Source organism: Lynx canadensis, chromosome F1, assembly GCF_007474595.2.
Source record: "Lynx canadensis isolate LIC74 chromosome F1, mLynCan4.pri.v2, whole genome shotgun sequence".
Lineage (NCBI taxonomy): Eukaryota > Metazoa > Chordata > Mammalia > Carnivora > Felidae > Lynx > Lynx canadensis.
Window position 1 is genome coordinate 17,876,397 of NC_044319.2, and position 13,647 is coordinate 17,890,043.

The 13,647-nt window shown below is 38.0% G+C and overlaps 1 protein-coding gene across 8 annotated transcripts in view; it reads right to left on the reverse strand.

Annotated features, from left to right (window-relative positions):
• Positions 1-13,647, reverse strand: part of COP1 (COP1 E3 ubiquitin ligase) — a 281,667-nt gene that overhangs the window by 212,294 nt on the left and 55,726 nt on the right. For 6 of the 8 annotated variants that reach the window (XR_003965751.1, XM_030301693.1, XM_030301697.1 and 3 more), the window contains 3 exons: positions 7,898-7,995; positions 2,348-2,424; positions 998-1,117 (listed from right to left, as the gene is read on the reverse strand). Coding sequence is in view for 7 of the 8 variants with exons in the window: in XM_030301693.1 (XP_030157553.1) it covers positions 998-1,117; positions 2,348-2,424; positions 7,898-7,995 (295 nt within the window). In the remaining variant the exon portion in view is untranslated. The remainder of the gene's footprint in view (positions 1-997; positions 1,118-2,347; positions 2,425-7,897; positions 7,996-13,647) is intronic. The other 2 variants (XM_030301696.1, XM_030301694.1) reach the window with 1 other exon arrangement.

Sequence of the window (13,647 nt, forward strand, 5' to 3'; positions counted from 1 at the left end):
CGCAAAATCACATTTTACATTGCTTATGTTTACATAAAACAAATGCAATTTTACATTTATTTACTTTCATTAGATGAAACAGCATGTATATAGTTCCAGTTCCCATCTTTCTATAAATTATTTAAGCCATAGACTACAGCTGCCACCAACGGACACCTGCTGAAAGGATTTTATGTAGATAAAAATAGTATCTATTTTCTCTTCTAAATCTCATATGTGAAGAAGGGAAGATATGGCAAGGAATATATTAGAAAAAAATGACCAATATAATTGTTTTCCATTAAAATGAAACTGTATTTTCTCACGTCTTTCTTATCACTCAGTTTTTCTTAATATAAACTGGACAGTGCAAGTAAGTTGTATATAAGAACTCTGTCTTAGGGCACCTGGGTGGCTCAGTCAGTTAAGCATCTGACTCTTGCTTTCCACTCAGGTCATGATCTCATGGTTCATGAGACTGAGCCCCACGTTGGGCTCTGGGCTGACAGCAAGGGGCCTGCTTAAGATTCTCTCTCTTCCACTCTCTTTGCTCCTCCCCTGCTTGCTGTCTCAAAGTAAACAAATTTTTAAAAAAAGAAGAAGGGCACCTGGGTGGCTCAGTCAGTTTGGCATCTGACTCTTGATTTTGGCTCAGGTCATGATCTCACGGTCGTGGTGGGATCCAGCACCACATCGAGCTCCACGCTGAGCATGGAGCCTGCTTGGGATTCTGTGTCCCTCTCTCTCTCTGCCCCTCTTCCCCACTCATGCTCGCTCGCTCGCTCTCTCTCTCTCAAAATAAATAAATATTTTAAAAAAGAAAAAAAAAGACATCTGTCTTTTCTTTTACTTGGAAAGGGGGAATTTGTTAGAAGTGATACCTTGAGCATGCTCTTACAGAATAAAATTGAATGAACTGAATGGCAGACACTACCCTATTATTTTAAGCATTTCTAGATCTTTCTCAATGCAATAAAGAACACCAGTTAAAATTTTTTAAAGTTCAGCTACCACTTACTGCTTCCAGCTGTTTCTTCTTCTGCACTAGTAATTCCAACATGAGGTTGACATTAGCCAAATCAAGGTTATCTTGGTCAGTTCCCAACAAATCCTGAAATATTTGCCACCTGTGGCCATTCTAAAAATGAAAAGAAGAACCATAGCAACTTCAAGAAGATTGTTTCAGAGAGTCTAAAACAAATGCTTAACTGCTACTTCCTAATATGTTTATGACATAGATATAAAAAATATACTTTAATATTCTAACCTACTCCTTCCAAGCAAGTGGCTCCTAGCCTTCTAATCCTAAATTAAACACTACTTCTCCCTTAAATGAATTTAGGTAACAGATACAAAAGTAATATTCAAGACAAATATTAAGTGGGCACAGCTAACAGTAGAATTCCCTTCAAAAGAAGTGCTTGAATTTTGGATGCCTTGGGGGCTCTGTCGATTGTCCAACTCTTGATTTCTGCCCAGGTCATGATCTCATGGTTCATGGGATAAAGCCCTGTGTTGGGTTCTGTACTGGGAGTGTGGACCCTGCTTGGGATTCTCTCTCCCAATCTCTGCCCCACCCTCTCCTCAAAATAAGTAAAATAAACTTTTATAAATAAATAAGTGCTTGGATTTTAATTATCTGTCTAGCCATATTTTCAACTTTGTACTTGGTAAGTTATTAATTTAAGCTCACTTCCCTCAATAAGTTTGGGACTGATCCTCTTAAATTCAGAATCTTCCAATAGTTTTTCCAAATTACCAACCACAGTTTCACCCTGCCACATAATCCTCTAAATGTCATGTGTTACAAGCCAACATGACTCAGTGTGATCCCACAAGACCATTCAAAAGATAATCACTAAATTTTGGACAATGCAGTTAACAAAGTTCTTTATTAAATAGAATAAACTTAAAACAAATTTCCTTTAAAAAAAATCAATGATATACTAAGCTTTGATATGTAATTAATATTATGGCACGTGGGTGGCTCAGTTGTTAAGCATGTGACTCTGGCTCAGGTCATGATATCACAGGGTTCTTGAGTTCAAGTCCCACATCGGGTGAGCTCGAGTCCTGTTTCAGGTGAGCCCTGCTTCTTTCTTTCTTTCTTTCTTTCTTTCTTTCTTTCTTTCTTTCTTTCTTTCTTTCTCCCTCCCTCTCTCTCTCTCTCTCTCCCCCTCCCTCCCTTCCCCCCTCCCTCTGCCCCTCCTGAGATTCTCTCTTTCTCTCTCTCTCTCTCTGCCACTTGCTCACTTGCGCACTCTTTCTCTCAAAAAAAAAAAAAAAAAAATTTTTTTTAATTAATTTTAAAACATCAGAAACAACAAATTGAAATTTATTAAAAATAGTAATAAGAGTTGAAACATACGGTGCTACTCACTGAGTGGTCCAATTTGAACCTCTTTTCCTCAAATCTTTGGTTCTGTTTGAGAATGAGCTCATTCACTGAAAAGAGAAACAAAACAAAAAGTACAATTTGGATTATTGTTAAACGCATCACCTAAGTGTTCTGTTTATATGGGTTCAATTCTCAATTTAAAAAGCCCCCAAATTAAAAAGATGCTAAGCAGAAAATGCTAGGTTTTCATTTTATATTGAATTTGAAACAGTTTTGCCACAGCTACTACCACAACAGCTATTATCACTACCACTACTGCCTTAGGAGAATTGTTTAGAATATATGCTTTCTTGTATGTATCTCAATGACACTATCAGCACCTGGAGGGAGACAATTCTTCACTGTATTAGACTGTCCCATCCTCCACACGGTACCTGATTGATTCTATGAAGTAGGCACTAACCATTTTTATTTGTTCTTCTTTTTGTTTGTTACTTTCCTATAAATATCAAGGCAGACACTGTCAGTTACCTATCAAAAACCATCCTCCCCCCTCTTTTTTAAATAACAACATAATTTTCTCCCAAGTGTCAGGCTGCCATATGCTTTCAGAAAAGCCAGGTCCCACCCCAACCCAGTATGACTGGAAATCTGGAACTGCTTCGAGCCATCCTGCAGTCTTGGGGCGGGGAGGGGCGGGGGGAGCTAGTCAAAGAACCAATGGGGACAGAGGAACAGAAAGAGAGAACTTGATACTATCACTGAACCACTGAATTAACCAATTCTACAAATTCTTTTTTTCTGTCTTTAACAGCCAACTGATAATAACAAACAAAAACAACAAAAACCTGATAAAGAAAAAGAAATTAGCACTAAGCCAGTTTAGCACTAGTCTAACACTTTAATTTATAGACATTATCCTATGGGTCATTCTCCCCATTTTAGAGATAAGAAAATTAGAGAAAGCATCAGGAACTCATTCGTGGTAACACATATGATATAAGAGAATTGGGATATGAATCCAACTATCTAATATTTCCCACTATACCACAATCCAACAATTAATATTTCTTTTTAATCTCTTTTAATGTTTCATTTATTTTTGAGAGAGAGAGTGCGAACAGGAGAAGGGCAGAGAGAGAGAGAGAGACAGACAGACAGAATCGGAAGCAGACTCCATGCTCCAAGCTGACAGCACAGAGCCTGATGCGGGGCTCGAACTCACAAACCATGAGATCATGACCTGAGCCAAACTCAATGCTCAACTGACTGAGCCACCCAGGCGCCCCTCTTTTTTTTTTTTTTATTAACGATTAATATTTCTGAACAAACCAGAGAGGTATCAAGCCCACACTAATAATCCGCACTTCAATGATAAGTAAGACTCAATCTAAGACTCAAGCAACTCTGAGTAGGAAGACAAATGTGTATGGTGCAGGAGTTGTAACATAATGTGATAATTGGTACTATCGCTGAAACAGCCTTACACGGAACACAGGACAAGGAGGAATCGAAGTGTAAATGAGTAGGCTACACATAGAAAGTGACATTAGAATTGGGCCACAACATGCAGAGGTTCACTAAGCAGAAAAAGAAGTGGAAAAGAATTCAGATAACGGTGTGAGAAAGAGGGGGGAAAGTCATTAGAGACCAGGAGATAAAATGACTTAAAATCACTATGCTGACACACAGGGTCATAGTGATTCTGTTAATGATTAATGGACTACAAACTAAGGCTGGAAATGTAGACAGATGGCAGACTGATTCTGAAGAGCCTAGGATGTATCTCACAAAGTTACTATTATAAACCAGGGAAGAGAAAGGAAAGCTTGAAACAATGCAGTGGGAATAAAGAGAAGTACATGAATAAGAGTTTAATGTTTCAGTAACAGAATCATCCATTTGAATAAAAACTGTGACTTAAAGTGTAATACTTTGTGTGTATACTACATTGCATTTTACTGAGAAATCTTGTATACCACTTAACTTGAAGGATATTCTATATCCATAATTATACTTCTCTGGATCCTTAAAACGGCCACAGTACTATGAACAGACAACGCACTTCTATTGCTAACACTTCCATTCTAGCAATTATCTTTTTAGAAGCAAGAGAGTGTAGTTAAAGCGCACACTTTTAAGACTACTTAGGACCAAATTCCAATTCTACCAATATGACTGTGTAACTTTACACAAGTTACTCAACTTCTCTGTGCCTTAGTTTCCTCACCTGAAGAATGAGTAGGGCAACAACTCACAGGACTGAAAATTAAATGAGTTGGTTTACACAAAGCACTTAGGACACTGCTTAGCAGTAGTAAGGATGTTAATATACTTTATTTACTTTTTCTTTCCTTTTCTTAATTTAAATTTTAGTTAACATACAGCGCAATATTGGTTTCAGGGATAGATTCTAGTCATTCATCACTTACATACAACACCCAGTGCTCATCACAAGTGCCCTTCTTGGTTATTTACTTTCCTTTCAAGTAAGGATTTTAAACGTAACACTGATGTTGTCCCTTCAAAGAATAATAAAGTCATTCATAAAGGAGGTAAGAAAATTCAATTTACAAATTTTATATACAGAGAGGAGAGATGAGGCAGGAAGCTGGAGAGAGCTTTCACACCATGGATGGATAGGGGGAGCCAGAGAGCAAGTCTTGGCAGGAGTGGAAGACAGCAACAGATGGGGCAATATGTCAGGACAGGGACAGGAAGACTTCACCTCACACGAGCCTCTCAGTGACAGGAGAAAGCAAGCTCTCAAGAGCAAGTAGGATGGAAAGAATAGTGAATGTGTTGGAGGAGGAAAGGTAGAAGGAGGGAATTAAATGGAATGCTATTAAAGGTAGAAGAAGAGATGGGGGAAGGAAAGTCAGAAGAAAAAGGGTCTAACAGTGTAGTGTTTAGGGCAGGAAAGGCAAAATCAAGGTACCTGTCTTGACAAAAAAGTGTATAATGATAATGACCAGAAGGCCAAATCCTTCTTGAGTGTTTGGCTTCCAATTCTTTGCTTTCATTAAAATTGAAGAAAGGACTTGTTAACTAATAGAGCATTAAGTTTCTTTTTGAGGATAAATCAAAATGCTTTCTTTCTTCATTTCTTAATTCAGAACAAAGTCAAAAAACTGAGTGACATTACTGTTATCAAAATTCCTTCACTCCCCATCAACTTATTTATGTAAGCAAAGTTTCCCCATACTTACATTTTAAAAAGAAAAAAATCTTAAACTTACATCATGTTATATGTCCATTATATATTAATTTTTTTAAAAACTATGATGATCCTGGGGTGCCTGAGTGGCTCAGTCAGTTAAGCGTCCGACTCTTGTCTTCGGCTCAGGTCATGATCTCCCAGTTCACGACTTTGAGCCCTGCATCAGACTCTGCAGTGACAGCGCAGAGCCTGCCTATGATTCCATTTCCCATTCTCTCTGCCCCTCCCCCACTGGGGTGCTCGGTCTCTCTCTCTCTCTCTCAAATTAAACTTTAAAAAATAAAGAGATAAAAGTTTTACTTTTAAATAACCATATTTACAATACTCCTAAAGTGACATCCTTTACAACCACTTAAACATATAAAAAAAAAACTGAGGATTCTAATTTTATTTTTTTTTAATGTTTATTTTTGAGAGACCGTGTGAGCGGAGGAGGGGCAGAGAGAGAGGCAGACACAGAATGTGAAGCAGGCTCCAGGCTCTGAGCTGTCAGTACAGAGCCTGACATGGGCTCAAACTCACTAACCACGAGATCATGACCTGAGTCAAAGTTGGACGCTTAACCGAATGAGCCACCCAGGCACCCCAAGGATGCGAATTTTAAACGTGGGATCAATGTACAAGGAAGAACATCATTTTTCAGAATTTTCATACAGATCACCCAGACAAAAAATTTTAAAAACCACTGCTATAGAAAATGTCTACCACAACTCTTCACCCATGAAGTAAATGCACAGTAATAAAAATGAAGGGTCCTGGGGCGCCAGGGTGGCTCAGTCGGTTAAACATCCAACTTCGGCTCAGGTCATTATCTCGAGGTTCATGGGTTCAAGCCCCATGTCAGGCTCTGTGCTGACAGCTCAAAGCCTAGAACCTGCTTCAGATTCTGTCTCCCTCTCTCTCTGCCCCTCCCCTGCTCTCACTCTCTCTCTCAAAAATAAACATTTTTTAAAAACCTTAATAAAAAAAATAAATAAAGGGTTGTAACCTATCAATAAAAAAGGTGCAAGAGGTGCCTGGGTGGCCTAGTCAGTTAAGCATCCAACTCCTGATTTCAGCTCAGGTCATGATCCCAGGGTTGTGGGATCAAGACCCAAGTCAGACCCCATGCTGAGCGCGGAACCTGCTTAACATTCTCTCCCTCCCTCTCCTTCTCTCTCTCCCTGTCTCTCACTGGGCACCTGAGTGGCTCAGCTGGTAAAGCTTTGACACTCGATTTTGGGCTCTCAGGTCATGATCTCACGGTTCTTGGGATCGAGCCCTGCTTTGGGCTTAGCACTGAAAGCACAGAGCCTGCTTGGAATTCTCTCTCTCCCTCTCTCTCTGCCCCTCTCCCCCGATTCTGTCTCTCAAAATAAAAATTTAGAAAAAAAGATTCTCTCTCTCCTTCTGCTCCTCTCCCCCATATGCACATACTCTCTTCTCTCTCTCTCTCTCTCTCTCCCTAAAATAAAAACAAATATTCCTATTATCCAAAACCAAAATTTATCCATAAAAAGAGAAGGTTAAAACCTAATCATCACCAAGATAATTTCTAGCTTAGAAAATCAGTAATTGTGACTTCACTATTCACTGGATACATGTGAGAATATACTTAATACGTGAAATCACTTTCTAACTAACACAGTACTATATTTTAAAATTCCTTCCATACTAGTATACGGTGCTCTATTTAGAAATTCACATAACTTTTGGACTCATTAAAGAATATTGCCTGAAAATCCTAGTAAATGCCAAAATTGTCAGAACATTGTATTTCTTTCTGTATTTAACCATTCCAAAAGAAGTGTTCCAAAGTTGTAACAACTGATAGAAAAGTGATTCTAGAAACCCACATAGCAGCATCAATCCATGTTTCCAGGTTCAGGGACAAAGGATTCTGCTTTGTAGGACTTTCACTTCCCTTCTGCCTAACCTAGCCCATAAAGTACAGTCCTGCAGAGTATCCTACCGCTCAGTATTTCTTCTTTTCCTAAGATCCTTCTGCAAGTTCTTTCCTCCCCAGACTCTCACTTCTGCCCCAGAATCACAAACAGCAGGAATGCACAACACTGTATAAAGATACAGTTGTTCTGGACCTCTGGCATTCCCCTTTAGCCTTACATTCTGTCCAGCCATCTATGTAAGAAATAAGAGTTTTGTCAATTTTTCTTTTTTTATGACAATTAAAAATACTAAAATATAGAACTGACAAAACACGGTACGGAAAATACACCAGAACCCAAGGAAGGCTGAGGAAAGCACCCAGGTGACAGGAGAGAGACTCACTTTACCTCTAAACGGTTTTCTAACAAATTAGTGCCAACAACACTTTGGGGCTAAAATGTTTTTACAAGTAAAGAATCATTCCAGAGACTCACCCAAGAAATTAGGATACAGATGGTCAATATTATCCACAACATAGTTACACTTGGGACATCTATTATTATCCTCCAAACTCTGATGAATACACTTGTAGCTATTAGCAGAAAAAAAATAAAATAGGTTTCATTAAGTCAGTGAAGAATTAATAAAACTGGTCACAGAATAATGTCTATTAGTCGTCTATTTCTCATTTAAAACAAGTAGTGTTATCAAATTTATTTCAGCTTATATTTTTTCATAATAAAGACATATAGGGCATTTATTAGATAATAGTACACAAAAGTTGTTTAAAAATGAACTTGAATAACAAGTCTACTGGATATAGAATGTTTAAAAATGTACTAACTTTCAAGTTTACACAATTTAAATGTTATATAACAAACAATACCAAGAAAAGCAAATGCCTATGATTTAGTTAAGCAAATAAACCATTCATGTTCTTGGGAGTGCTGATAACCTTAATACAAAAACAGCACATTCAAATAAAAAAAGAAAATAAGAGAAAAACATAAAAATCAGTAAGAAACATTAGTCAATAAGTAGTGAATAAGCATGAGAAAATCACCACCTTCAGTAGAATAAAAAAATTGATTTTAAATTATATATTAGTTTTTACCAAACAGAATGGAAAAATAAAGAAAATATGGTCAAAGTTAAGGAGCACATGTAAATATAAACAACCTTGAGGCGCCTGGGTGGCTCAGTCGGTTGAGTGTCCGACTTTGGTTCAGGTCATGATCTCACGGTTTGTGAGTTCAAGCCCCACGTTGGGTTCTCTGCCCTGTGCCAACAGCTCAGAGCCTGGGGCCTGCTTCAGATTCTGTGTCTCCCTCTCTCTCTCTCTCTGCCCCTCCCCTGCTTGCGCTCTGTCTCTCTCTCAATAACAAATAAACATTTAAAAAAAAAAAAAAAAGAATTGTTAAACAACCTCGTGTACTGATGAAGGAAATCTAAGTATCACATTTCCAGAAGCCAAGTAGTATGGAAAACCTTACAGTTGCACATTTCCTTTGATGTAATGATTTTATTTCTAGGAGTTTATCCTAAGGAAGTGAGCAGAGGTATATACACAGAAAAGTGTCTAAGATTATCTGTGAATAGCAATAAACTAGAAGCAACCAAAACACTAGGACTAAATTGACTAGTTTTGTAAACAACAATCCAATGCAATACATATGAGAAAAACCATATTGCAATACATAATATGCCATGAAAAATAATCTAATAACTATTAATATTTATACCTAGAGAAATAAGATTACAAGAAATTTTTCCTTCCTTACATTATGCATTTCTGTAATGTTTGACTTTTTACAATTGTCTTATTATAATACACTTTTTAAATACTGCTCTACTAAACCACAGAGAAATATCAAACTGACGTGAAAAAAAATTCACTAGGGGCGCCTCGGTGGCTCAGTTGGTTAAGTGTCCAACTTCGGCTCAGGTCATGATCTCACAGTTTATGAGTTTGAGCCCCACATCGGGCTCTGTGCTGACAGCGCAGAGCCTGGAGCTGCTTCAGATTCTGTGTCTCCTTCTCTCTCTGCCCTTCCTCCACTTGTGCTCTGTCTCTCTCTGATTCTCAAAAATAAATAAATATGAAAAAAAAATTTTTAACAGAAGTTACCATATCGGGTTCTGCTGACTAAAAATCTCTAACATAGTGCATACAGTACAATCTCATTTCTATTTTTAAAAACTGAATATGTGTACATTTAAAATAAACCAAAAAAGACATTCATCATTATGTTAATAATATATGCCTCTGGATCATATAATTATAGGAAATTTTTTCTTTGTAGATGTTTAACAAGTGTCTATAGTAAAACAGTACTGCTTCTAACCATCAGAAAAAAATTATTTGTAAGAAATTCTAAGGGTGATTAGAAAGATGATTCCTAAAAAGATAGCACCTCTTTTATTCTGTATTCACATTACTATAAATTTTTAATTTTTATATCTTACTTCACTCTACCTTATCAAAACAGAAACCTACATCCATTAGGTTTCTCCGTTCTTATTATCAACTACTTTTTCATCTCCCATTTATTACTTCCAAGATAAGTAAAAAGAAGACATCCTAGGGAATTAATGTAGCAGTGGTCTTAGGCCCAACACAAGGACCTAAAGATCAGAGTAAACGGCTGGCACATAAGAGGCACTCAAATACATATTAAATAATATGCACAGTATTCCAGAAATAATATCACCTCTTGCAACTATGACAAGGCTAGGATTACTGTATTAGCACAAGATAGGCTGCATATCTGCCAGAAAGTTTCCTACATGGAAATTTCAATGAAAGAAATAATATACTAAATGTTTAGAAGCATAAAGCAAATATGCAATTACAATATATTAAGATTCCATGTTCACAACATGAAAACATTTATGGTCTGCTTAGGGAAAACAGAAATGAGTTAATATTACCAGAAAATATTCCCACATGGCAAGATTTAACTCTTAAAAAAATCTGCAAGTTGAAAAAAACCAAGTCATGAAGTAGAGTATCTGGGAAGGTATTAAAGATGAGATAAGGGGTTGACAGATAAGCAGAAGTCCATTTTGGGTTTTACCAAATGATAGAAATGAGCAAATATGACAAGTAGAACAAGCTGAGTTGTTAACCCAGTGAAAGAGGTTGTCAATATTCCTGAAATTATCCCAGAATCCAACAGAATGTCCTCCTCTCCTCTCTTCAGCATCCTAATCCTGTCCCTTGTTAGTAGGTTTACTACCACACTCCTAGAAGAAAAACCAGACTAGGACACAGCCAGAAGGAACTGACCTCAGAAGCAAAAGTTCAACCGACTTTTCCACACTGCACTGAAAATATCCATCTATGCTATAAAACGAAAATGCATCAAATTACATACCACAGTATAAGCTGACACGACAACAAAATGAATCAAGTTTACCATATAGCATATACTGCCTCACTACCACCCCAGGTGGATCTGCCCTACTCTGAGAAACAGTAACTATCTTATTTTGTACTTGTGTGTGTGTGTGTGTGTGTGTGTGTGTGTGTGTGTGTTTGTACTATTCATTCATTAAAAGCAAAATTTTGTTTTAATTCATCTGTCCCTTCAATGTCTAGCACAATATCCTCTTAGAGTTGGAACTAAATAAATACTGAATGCATGAAAAAACTAACTCTACTTCGCCATCACCAGCACAGATGCAGTATTTTGGAATCCAAAAGAAGCATAAGTATCTAGACTAGTGATCAAAATAGGGAGGATAGAAGGATATATACCTGGGTCTACCTGAGAAGTTTTCAAAAGCTACTCACACTGCAACTGTTAAAAATAAGAATTCAGGGAGCGCATGGGTGGCTCAGTCACTTAAGCATCTGACTTCGGCTCAGGTCAGAATCTCACAGTTTGTAAGTTCAAGCCCCACATCAGGCTCTCTGCTGTCAGTGCCGAGCCCATTTCAGATCCTCTATCCCCCTCTCTCTCTGCCCCTCCCCCACTCTCTCTCTCAAAAACATTTAAAATAATAATTACGATGATGATGATGATGATGATTCAGGGGGCACCTAGGTGGCTCAATCGGTTAAGCATCCAACTCGTGGACATCCAATCATAGGATGGACCCCTACACTGAGCTTCCCACTGAGCATGGAGCTTGCTTAGGGTATTCTCTTTCTCTCTCCCTCTGCCCCTCTGCCCCGCTCATGCTCTCACTCTCTAAAATATAAACTGGGGCAACTGCGCGGCTCAGTAAGTTTAGTGTCCAACATCAGCTCAGGTCATGATCTTGCAGTTGGTGGCTTCGAGCCTCGAATCAGGCTCTGTGCTGACAGCTAGAGCCTTGAGCCTTCTTGGGATTCTGTGTCTCCCCCTCTCTCTGCCCTCCCCTGCTTGTACTCCGTCTCTCTCTGTCATTCTGTTTCTCTTGCAAAAATAAACTATAATTAACTAATTCCGTGCTAGGGTGTGCTGACATAGATGGATGTCTATGTCCTCTACTAAGTGTATTTCTGATAATGAAGAATGAGTACTTTGAAGTTTTGCCCTTTGCAACAACATGGATAGACCCAGAGGATTTTATACTAAGTGAATTAAATCAAAGAAAGAGAAATAACGACATGATTGCACTTATATGTGGAATCTAAAAAACAAAACCAAAGAACAAACAATCAAACAAACAGAAACAGACTCCTATAAATACAAAGAACAAACTGGTAGTTGCCAGAAGGGAGAGGGATGGGCAAAATAGGTGAAGAGGATTCAAAGGTACAAACCTCCAGTAATAAAATAAGTAAGTCATGGAGATGAAAAGAACAGCATAGGGAATACAGTCATAACATTATAATAACATTGTATGATGACAGCTGGTAACTACACTTATTGTGGTGAGTACTGAGTAATGTAGAGAATTATTGAATCACTATGTTGCACACATGAAACTAATATAACAATGTCAACTATACTTTAGTAATTTTTTTTAAATGAGTATTTCTCAGGGCACCTGAGTGGCTCAGTCGGTGAAACATCTGACTTCGGCTCAGGTCATGATCTCATGGTTTGTGGGTTTGAGCCCCACATCAGGCTCTGTGCTGACAGCTCAGAGCCTGGAGCCTGCTTCTGATTCTGGGTTTCCCTCTCTCTCTGCCCTTCCCCTGCTCATGCTGTCTCTCTCTGTCTCTCAAAAATAAATATTTAAAATTTTTTTTGTCTAATAAAATGAGCATTTCTCTATAGATGTATGATTACTATTTATTAAGTATATACCTATCTATAAGATATAAATATACTTGTTTTTTTAAACTTTTGGAGCATAATTTTTATTTGGGAACAGCCTCTAATGTACAGAAAACTATGCCACTTTAACCATACAAAGACCTCTTCAAATGTTTTCTCAAACCCTCTATTCATCTACCTCTAACACACAAAAACTTTCTGGTTTCTCTTCATTTTTCTGTAAGTAATTGTAGACACTAGGATAAATGGAGCCCTTATCATAAATATCTTTTTCTCTCTGTAAATGGGGATGAGTACATACAGAAAAAAATCAGAGTAATTTTTTAATAATTCTATTATTCTACGAATAATCAGAAAATTCTCAAAAAAAAAAGGGGGGGGACTATAAAAACAGCAAGGACAAATCAGTACCAGTCGTCATATATAATAACCAGGTATAAAGAAAGAGTAGGAGCACCTGGGTGGCTCAGCCAGTGGAGTGTCTGACTCTTTTGATTCCAGCTTAGGTCATGATCCCAAGATCATGGGGATTGAGCCCCACGTCAGGCTCCACACTGAGCATGGAACCTGCTTAAGATCCTCTCTCTCTCCCTCTGCCCCCTCCCCCACTCTCTCTTTCTCTAAAATGAGAGGCGCCTGGGTGGCTCAGTCGGTTAAGCACCCAACTTCAGCTCAGGTCATGATCTCATGGTCCATGAATTCGAGCCCCATGTAGGGCTCTGTGCTGACAGCTCAGAGCCTAGAGCCTGTGCCAGATTCTGTGTCTCCCTCTCTCTCTGCCCCTCCCCCACCTACATGCACACACGTGCTCTCTCTCTCTCTCTCTCTCAAAAATAAACATTAAAAAAATTTTTTTAAATAATAAATAAAATGAAAAAAAAAAAGACTAACAAGAAGATGCAAAATGATGGATTAGTCAAAAGTCCCAAAAGACAAGCAGATATGCTGAAAGATGACAACACTGAGAAATGCTATTATAATTACTTTGTAATGAAACGAAACAGTAAATCAGAACTTGGTAGACATGAGGT